This window comes from Piliocolobus tephrosceles, chromosome 13 (genome assembly GCF_002776525.5).
Source record: "Piliocolobus tephrosceles isolate RC106 chromosome 13, ASM277652v3, whole genome shotgun sequence".
In the NCBI taxonomy this organism is placed as follows: Eukaryota; Metazoa; Chordata; class Mammalia; order Primates; family Cercopithecidae; genus Piliocolobus; species Piliocolobus tephrosceles.
This window is the reverse complement of record NC_045446.1, coordinates 5,277,426-5,287,376: the sequence shown is the minus strand read 5'-3', so window position 1 is coordinate 5,287,376 and position 9,951 is coordinate 5,277,426. Positions and strand designations below refer to the sequence as shown.

The following is a 9,951-nucleotide window of genomic DNA, read 5'->3' as shown; positions in this document are numbered from 1 at the left end:
GATGTGCCTGGCGGTCCCTGGGGGATGTGCCTGGCGGTCCCTGGGGGAGGGCGTTCAAGGTTCTTCCTGGGGCCTGCATTTGAGTCAGCCAAGTCCAGCTCATTTCTATGACATTTGGGCAGGGATTTCCCCTGCGAAGCCCTCTTATCCCCATCCTTGCTTGCAGAAGATGGGGAGGGATTATTATCCCCTCACCTTTTTTTTTTTTGAGGTAGGGTCTTGTCCTGTTGCCCAGGCTGGAGTACAGTGGCTCGATCTTGGCTCACTGCAACCTCCGCCTCTCAGGTTCAAGCGATCCTCCCGCCTCAGCCTCCTAGCTAGCTGGGACTGCAGGTGTGCACCACCACATCTGGCTAATTTTTTTTTTTTTTTTGTAGAAATGGGGTTTTGTCATGTTGCCCAGGTGGGCCTCAATCTCCTGAACCTTCTCACATCGGCCTCCCATAGTGCTGAGATTATTTTCCCCTTTTACTGAGGGGAGGAAACTGAGGCCCAGTGATGCTTCAGTGGAGACCAGCTTGCCTGGGGCTCACAGAAAGCGCTCATGAGGTTCTTGGGGGCTCTGTCCAAGGCTGTCACCTGTACTGAGGGCTGGTCCTGGGCGGGGACCAGGCTTTGGGGGCAAGAACTTGCACCTCCTCGTTGCTTCCACCCCAGGCCTTCCCCGTGGGGCTCACCTGTGGAGAGGTTTCCTCTGCCAAGCATTTCGTCAGGGAACAGTGAGTGACGGTGCGTCACTCACTGCTGTATCAACATTGAATATTTGGGTGCAGGAAGATGGCTTGGCTGTTGGAGGTCCCGATGGCAACTTGCATTCCTGGATCCATCCTCAGAGGCCTGGGGCTGGGAGCATCCCAGATCCATCCTCAGAGGCCTGGGGCTGGGAGCATCCCCTGATCCATCTTCAGAGACCCGGGGCTGGGAGCATCCCCTGATCCATCCTCAGAGGCCCGGGGCTGGGAGCCGCCACCGCCCAGCTCCATGCATTCCCATTGGCGGGGTCTGGGTCCACACTGATGGGGAGTTCCTCTTGCTTATCCTGGATTATATTCACAGGCAGCTAACTCAGGGGGTGGTGTGATGGGGAGACACAGGAAGGAGGAGCAGAGAGGGCAAGATGAAGGGGGGCAGGCTGGGAAGCCGGTGACTCCAGGCACAGCCACACGTCCCTGGGATTTTCAGGGGGAGCTCTGAGAGCTCAGAGTGGCCTCTAGTTTGTCCTGCCCTGAAGCGGGGAACCTGGGCTACATCCTGCCCAGGTCAGCCTTAGGTTAAGCGCTGCCTGTGGGGAGGGAGCTTCCTGGGCCTTCGGGTCTCTGTGCATTGAGGTGGCTCCCGTGGCCCACGACGCCCTGGAGAAGGGTCCTGCTGGAAGCGAAAGAGCAGGGCAGCAGGCGGTGAGCCACAGGAGCTGGCGGAGGCTCCGAGCACAGGTCGCAGCCCCAACCGCAGCACTGCTGATGGTGAGACTGCTGACGGTGAGGGGACGTGGGGAGTCTCCCCTGAGAGTGGGCGGTCTCACAGTCCCCACACTGCAATGCTGTCAGTGCGCTGTGTCTGTGGCTTGCTCATGGTCACTCGCTTTTTCCCTGTGGCCCCGGCCACTTTATCCAGCAAGCAACCGCCTCTCGGGAGAAGCCGAGCCTGGACACCACCGGGAGGAGGCCACTCCCTTCCTCTCTCGAAGGGCACGCTGTCCTCGTCCTTGCTGATTCCCAGAGGCCCAGGGATGTCTGAGGGGGAGGGGCCAGGCCTCCTTGACCCCTGCGTGTGGACACCATGTGACTGGGGTGTGGCCAACTCTGTGTGTCGATTGGGTGCTTGGCAAACACAGAGTTTTGTCCAAGGCCACCTTGGTCCCCACCTGTCCAGGTTGGGAGGTGCCCTGCCTGGTGTGAGCGCCTCTGGCCTGAGCAGACGCCCCCGGCTCCCCCAGGACATGTCACCTGGAGAGGTGACCCTCTCAGGTAAGGGACATGCCCGCTGGCAGCAGCCTCTGCCTCCTCCCTGGTGCACAGCTGCTCCTGTCTGGGGGGACCCGCACCCCATGTGCCGATGGGCTTCCCCAGGAAGTCAGCAGGACTTTCCCTGGCCTTCTGGAAGGCCCCATCGCAAAGGCACTGTTGATGACTCACTGTGACGGGGTCCGGAGAGCTAACTTCCCACCTGTGTTTGAAGTGATCTTCAAACCTCTGTGCATGGAAAACAAGCCCAGAGCTAAATGTTCCCTAAGTGAGTGGCCTCTGACAGCAGCGCTGGGCAGCCCAGTGGGTGCAGGGAACACTATGGATCGAGGAAGGGCCAGGCACGCTTCCCAGACGGCCTCTGCCAGTCCAGGCAGGGGCTCCAGGGTGGCAGCAGGAAGGCAGCTTAGGCAGTGCCCGGCTGAAGGTGAGGTAGCATCGCGCTCCACACTCCGTTTGAACGTGTGGTCCTGTTTGAATCTTCTGGAAAGGCTTGGCAGGAGGATGCTCATTGTGTAGATCGGGAAGAAACTGAAGAGCTGGCTTCCGGGGACCAGCAATGGGCCCCAGAGCTCTGTGGCCAGGAAGGCCCCCGTTGCTGTTCTCTGTAGCTCAGGCTGGACATTTCCTGGTGAGAACTGGCTGAACTCCCAGGACCCAGCCACCAGAGACCTCTATTCCTTACACTCAGCCCCACAGCTCCAACAGGGGCCCCTTTGCTTCATGGGATGTAGGCTTAGAGTTAGAGGGGGCAGTGCTGGTGGTCTGTCTCTCACCCACAGAAACTCGGCTGTGAGAGGCCAGAGCTGGACTTAGGGGGCAGAGCCTGTAGAGGTCAATGTGTCCTTATTGTGTGTGCACACGTGTATACATGTGTATGCGTGTGTGTGTGTGCGTGTGACAGAGAAGGCTGGGCAGACACTGTTATTTCAGAAAAGATGTGGAGGCCTTTCTGAAGGCATCCACTGAGAGGAAGGGGCCAGGATCTCTGCGCCCAGGTGCTGGGCTTGGCCTCTGAGAAACACTCTCTCCCCCGGTGCTTCAAAGCAGGAGGTATTTGCTTCACTTTTTAACGCAGGATCTGCAGCTCTGGGAGGTTGCACAACTTGCCGGAGGTCGCTCAGCTAGTAGAAGGCGGGACTGGCATCAGGCCCAGGGTGACCGTGAGGATATCAGGGACCCTGCAGGCCTGTGCGCTCCAGCTTAGGGCTACAGGTCCCATCTAAGGCTTCTTGGTGGGGGGTGGTGGGGGTGAACCGGAGGGAGGTGCTGCTGGAGGTCCACGGGTCCCCTTCCTGGGGGATGAAGCCAGTTTCCCTGCTGACCCCCTTGCTATCAGGGGCCCCGATCGCGGGCCCTGTGCTGCTGAGCTGTGTTTGGGGCCGCCTGTGGGCTGCGGCCGCCGTCCTCATCTTCTCCCCCTCTCCTTGGTTTTTCATCCACAGGCTCCGTCCTCCTTCCCCGCGGTGGCCCCAGCCTCCCCGCCAAGCTTCCCGACCCCCGCCCCATCCCCGGCCTGCTGCTGCGGAGACTGTGGGCCGGCGCTGGACGGCGCGGCCTCCAGAAGTGATAGCTAATTGGGGAGAGAAAGGGCCCAATTGTCTGGCGGGGCCGGAAGAGCCGCGTGGGCTGCTGAAAGCGCCGGGAGGAGGTGGCCGCTTCGCCCAGCAGCTGCCGCCGGGGATGTTTGCAGATTACGTCAGCGCTGGCGAGCAGGGGGCGCAGGGACAGCGAGGGGGGCCGGCTCCCGGCGGCCTCCCGCCCCCCAGGCCCCTGGACAATGCTGTCATTGTCAGCACAGAGAGTGGTTAATTCTGGATGAATGGTACACGGGCCTCTTGACCAAGGAGGCCGCTCGCCGTCCCCAGTCTGTCCGCTCACATGCCAGGGAGGCCCCAGGCTGGAGTCTGGCGGGCAGGTCTGGCCTGCTTGGTGGCACCGGAGAGAACAGGGCAGTCCCTTGGGGGCGCCGGCTGCAGAGGCCTCGGGCTGGACGGAGCTTCCTGACCCGGGTCTGCACGGCGGCCACTTGGCAGTGCTGGGCTTGGGTGGCAGGGCCCCACTGCATCTCGGTTGGAGGGCAGAGGCTGCTGCTGCCCTGGGGTGCCGACCTCAGGCATGACCTCCTGGCCAGGTGGCAGCTCGGGCCCTGACCCGCTCCTGGCCCTGCTGGTGGTGATCCTGCTAGCACGCCTCATCCTGTGGTCCTGCCTCGGGACCTACATCGACTACAGACTGGCCCAGCGGCGGCCCCAGAAACCCAAGCAGGACTAGGCCTCTGCAGGCTGCGGCCTCCGTGCGCCCTGTCTCGAGACTCAGCTGGCCCTTCTGGTGGTGGTGGGAGGTGAGGCGAGCAGGACAGGCACATGACCCCCGTGTCCCACCCCCGGGGCAGGAGCTCAGAGAGGCCTGAGATGGATCGTGCCTGCCCAGACTGACCAGGGCTGTCCCGCAGGGGCAGTCGGCCATGTGGGGAGACAGAGGGGCCGGCCTTGCAGGTCCATCACCAGGTTCTGGGGTCCCCGGTTGCAAGGAGTGGTCCTGGGGGTAGGTCTTGTTTTAAGACCTTCTCTGCCTCCAATTCCTTATAAATATGCCTGCAGGGAGAGCTGGGTAAGCCAGAGGACTCAGGTGGAGGGAGCACAAAGACAAAGGTGCAGATGGCTGTCTTGATTTCCCCAGAGCAGACCCCTGGGAAAGGTCTCAAGACGCACTTGTGAGACTGAGTTGACCAGCCAGATGCACTTGACTCTGGTTGAGCCTCTGCACACTCTCTAACGGTCTGAACCTCAGTGAGGGCACAATGATCCGTGCCTGCCCCCCTCAGCAGGACATCATATAGGGGACGATTTAGGGGACAAGCCAAGGGACCTACCAATGCCCTTTGTTCATCTGTTCCTGCAAGTGTGGGGCTGGGACGTGGCCAGGAAGGCTGACAGGGCAGGGAAGTTGAGTTGAGGCCAAGCATCCAGTGCTCCTGCCCCGCCTCCCTAGCACATTCGCCGGGATGCCAGTGACCTAACCCACGGCTTGGGGAAGCTCAGTGGTTCTCATCCTGGCTCCATATTCGAGACTCTGGGGGAAATTCGGCAAACACCCATGTCCAAGCTCCACACTGTGTTTCCTGGGATGGTTCCAGCGGATTCTGGATTGCAGCGAGGGCTGCTGACTAGATGTGGAACTGTGAGATGGAAGCGACGACGGGCGGCAGCTCCAGGGAGGAGCATCGAACCAGATATCGTCCCAGGGAGACTGGGCCTGGTGATGTGGCAGCAACTTGCTCCCTGAGAGGTGATGGGTGTGCTAGGGACGCTCGCTCAGGGAACGTGGGCCAAGTCCTCTGAACATGAAGCTTGCACAGGGGGTGATTCCTGTGAATTCTGAAAGGACTTGGGGACATCCAGCAAGAGCAGGAGCTTAGATGGTGGTTCCAAGGCTGGTGTTGCTGACTGGGGGCGAGTGGCCCCCCAGGGTGGGCATGGAGCGGGGCACTGGCTGGGAGCCTCTGCCTTGCTGTATCCTGGCTGAATGGCCCCAAGTGAGGGCAGAAACACCATTACCACTGTTTCTGCAGCACCTGATACATTCACCTATGCCAAGGAAATCTTTTTTTTTTTTTTTTTTTGGTTTCTGCAGGACTTGCTGTGATCAGATAGTTCATTCAAGAGAGCTGCAGGCATGGGGTGCTGGTGAGCAGGAGCAGAAACCATCTGGGAGGGGGACCGACTAGAGTTTGAGGTGTCCAGGGGTGATGTGAAGATGACCTATTGCAGAGGGTCCCTTCTTATTCACACTCTGAAGTGTGCACAGGGGCAGGGGCTACCATGCTCCGTTTCAGTTTGGCCTCTGTTGTATCAACCAGAGGCCAGCAGAACTCTATGGCCACTCCCCCCTGCCACGGACAATTTGCCACCCCCACCAGCCGCCAGGACTCTGTCTGAATATTCTCGCCTGATCGTAGGATTGTGGCGAGGGATGTTCTTATTGATCTCTAAGGAAAATATTGTTCACTTTTTAAAAACATGATCTTGTACAATTTTATTGATCTCTTTAAGGAAGAAAAATCACATCATTGTCATGAGCAGGTACAGACGGAGCTAGGATGGCCAGCTGTTCCGGGTTGCCCAGGGCTGTCTTGGTTTTAAAATGGAAAGTTCCACGTCCTGGGAAACCCCTCAGTCCTGGGCAAACCAGGTCACGCTGGATGGAAAGAGTTAGACGTTCATCCGATGTGCTGATGTCTTGCCAGTTGTAGAGTTTTGTGTAAACCTGTGTGTGGCCTGCGTGTTCATATGGGTGTGTAGGATGGCACCTGCACACATACCTGAGGTCACCTCTTGGTCCAGTGAGCCAGAATCCTGTGACTTCTCCTCCTCCTCCTGCTTCTCCTGCTTCCCCTCCTCCTCCTCTTCCTTCTTTCCTCCTCCTCCTCCTCCTCCTTTTCCTCCTCCTCCTCCTCCTTCTTCCTTTCTTTCCTTTCTTTTTTTTTGTTTTGTTTTCTTGAAATGGAATCTCACTCTGTCACCCAGGCTGGAGTGCAGTGGCGTAATCTTGGCTCACTGCAACCTCTGCCTCTGGGGCTCAAGCGATTCTCCTGCCTCAGCCTCCCGAATAGCTGGGATTACAGGCGTGTGCCACCACGCCCTGCTGATTTTTATATTTTTTAGTAGAGATGGGGTTTCACTATATTGCCCAGGCTGGTCTCGAACTCCTGACCTCAAGTGATCCGCCTGCCTTGGCCTCCCAAAATGCTGGGGTTACAGGCATGAGCTACCGTGCCCAGCCTCAGAATCCTGGGACTTCTGCTGGAGCCAGGGGTCAGAACAGACTCCTCTGCTGGGGCTGCCTGGCAGAGAGGACAGAAGCTCCAGGCAGCCCCATGAGAACACACTGACCTGGAAAGATGGTGGAAGGGAAGATTCTGCCAACCTCCTCTGACTCCCTATCTCAGTTATACTGGTTCATAATTTATTTTCTTTTTCTTAAGCCAGTTTCATTGGTTTCTGTTCCTGGAAAATAGACACAATTCTGATGAATTCATGTATTCTGCATCCACGTGTCAGCATCTCCAGCCTCGTGATGCAGTGCCTGGCTCAGAGCAGGCACTCAGGCCATGGCGGCTGAATGAATGACAGGGTGTGTCCGCCCTGGCTGTATCTCAGGCAGCAGATGCATTCAGCTGCAGGTAACAGACACATAGACAAACAGTGGCTTAAAAAAGAGAGGCTTTAAAAATATTTTGTTTTTCTTTCTTCACGTAGCAAGAAGTCTGGCATTTGGCATTCCCAAGCTGTGGCGTGACAGCTTCGTGAAGTTATCAGGGTCTCAGATCCTGCCATATTTCTGCTCTGCCACCCTCAGCACGTAGCTTTGACCTTCATGGCTACAAGAAAACTGCTGCTACTCCAGGCATCTTACACGAGTTCCAGGCAGGAAGAGAAAGGAAAGGGTGACAGAGACAGAAAGCAATGTCCCCAGATACTCTTAGTTTTCCATCTCATAAGCCAGAAGGATGTCACGTGGCATCCCTGGATGCACAGGAGGCTGAGAGATGGTGGTGGTTGTTAGCTGCTCTCATTGCTGTCCTGAATGCCAAGTTTGTTATAAAGAAACATAAGCAAAATGGCGATCAGGCGGGCAACTGGTGGTCCCTGCCACGTGCTCCTTGGCCATTCTTTGTAATGGTGGTCTTTGTCTTGGACCCTATTTTGGATATTTGGGCATCTTTTGTGGTACCCTTATGTGCTGGTTTTGCTGCTGTCTGCCCTTCAGGAAGAGCAGCTGAGTCAAGCTGTCTTTGGCTGCTCCAATCTGGAGTCAGAGATTGGAGATTTCCATGGCTCCCCATGGCTCCTTGGGGCCTCCTAAGAAAATGTTTTAATAAGGAAGTCCAAGGCTGAGACAGACACGCTCCTTCTTAGAGACACATGGGAACACGCCTCTGCTCACAGCTGGTAGCCACAGATGCAAACTGTAGCCCATGGAACGGAGAGAGTGAAGAGCTGATGGATAAATGAATAATGATGATGGACAGCAGATGCATAAAAGGCATAAAAGGATAGTGTTAGGGCTGGAACATGTGCTCCCAATTCATATGTTGAACCTTTAATGCCTAATACTTCAGAAACAGACTGTATTTGAAGATATGGTCTTCGCAGAGGTAATTAAGTTAAAATAAGGTCATTAGGGTGAGCCCTAATCCCAAGGATGGGTGTCCTAATCAGAGGAGGAGATTAGGACCCAGACACACACAGAGAAAGAGAGCCAGGTGAGGACACAGGGAGAAGACAGCCATGTATAAGCCAAGGCGAGAGGACGCAGGAAGAACCAACTGACTCCAGCCTCCAAAACTGTGAGAACATAAATGTCTGCCGTTTGAGCCATCCTGTCTGAAAGCAGTCAGCAAGCATTCATTGAGTAGCAGTCAGCAAGCATTCATTGAGTGCTTGCAGTATTCAAGGCACCACAGATACAATGTTTAATAAGGCAAAGCAGCTGCCCTCAGGTAGCTTGCAGTCAGAGAGGTAAGGGTAGTGGGCAGAGAGATCTGGAAACAGATATTAGACCAGCACTAAGCATGTGTGATTATTGAACAGTAAAAATGTGGCCATCACAAACTGCGATATGATGTCAGTAAAATACATGCTGACTGTTGAAGACTCAGCACAGAAAAATAATGTAAAATCTCATTAGTAATGGTTTTATATTGATTATGCATTGAAATGATACTATTTTGGACACATTGGGTTAAATATTACATTTGATTTCACCTGTTTCTTTTATTTTCATTTTTTATTGGCCATGATATTTTATTTAACTTTTAACTTTTATTTTTGGTTCAGTGGTACATATGCAGGTTTGTTACATAGGTAAGCTCATGGGGGTTTGGTGTACAGATTCTTTGTCACCTGGGTACTAAACTTAGTACCCAAGAGTTATTTTATCTGATCGTCTCCCTCCTCCCACCTTCCACCTTCAAATAGGCCTCAGTGTTTGCTGTTCCCCTTTATGTGACCACATGTTCTCACAAGTAAGAACATGTGGTATTTGGTTTTCTGTTTCTGCATTAGTTCACCTTGGACAATGGCCTCCAGCTCCACCCATGTTCCTGCAAAGGACATGATCTCATTCTTTTTTATGGCTGAATAGTATTCCATGGTATATATGTATCACTTTTTCCTTATCCAGTCTACCATTGATGGGCATTTAGGTTGATTCACCCGTTCCTTTTAATAGGTCTTAATATGGCTACTAGGAAATTTAAAATCACATAGATAGCTTATATTATTTTTTTGTTATGGACAGTGCTGTGCTGGACCTTCATAATGTAGTAAAAGGGTAGTGGGTGAATGCATGGTGAATTACAGGAACACAGGAGGGAGCTTCTTGGGGGAGGTTCTTAGTCCATTTATGCCTGAGGTTGCCTTTTTTTGAATTTTGCAATCAGACCTTGGTGATTACCTTGAGCAGTAGGATATATAAATAACTCCCACACGCTTAGCATTCCAGTAATGGAACACTAGGCATAAATGGGTTGAGTGATAATGTTCGGACTGCAAACCAGAACCTATGAGATGCAGCCAAAGCAGTTCTTAAAGGGAAAGTTATAGCCTTAAATATTCATATTAACAAATAGGAAGAATGAAAACATATGGATTAGGCATATGGCTCAATATATTGAACATAATAGAATAAAACTAAGAAAAACAGAAGGAAGAAATAAAGGTAGAGGAAATGTATGCATTAAGAAGTGATAGAATTAACAAATGTACCCAAGTGCCAGATTTTTTGATGGTCATAAAAAAGGATGCTGTTAGTCAATCCTATCAAGAAAAAAGAAGGAAACGTAAATGAAATAAAAGTCTGTGGGGAAAACAACCACGGAGACATAAAATGGCAAATAACCACAGGAAACTGGCACTGGGATACGTAAATGATTTTGAGACTTTGAAAACATAGAAAACACAATTTATTTAAAAAAAGACTC

General features: G+C 53.7%; 1 protein-coding gene across 1 annotated transcript; it reads left to right on the top strand.

Moving 5' to 3' along the window:
• The first annotated feature begins 3,957 nt into the window (after positions 1–3,957).
• On the top strand, positions 3,958–4,238 carry SMIM38 (small integral membrane protein 38). The gene has a single exon (XM_031933810.1). It carries the CDS (start codon positions 4,083–4,085, stop codon positions 4,236–4,238), a length of 156 nt encoding a protein of 51 aa, XP_031789670.1. The 5' UTR covers positions 3,958–4,082.
• Positions 4,239–9,951: the final 5,713 nt, after the last annotated feature.

Bases quoted from the DNA above. Each gene is read 5' to 3' on its own strand.
- SMIM38 (XM_031933810.1), top strand. From the start codon at position 4,083: ATGACCTCCTGGCCAGGTGGCAGCTCGGGCCCTGACCCGCTCCTGGCC.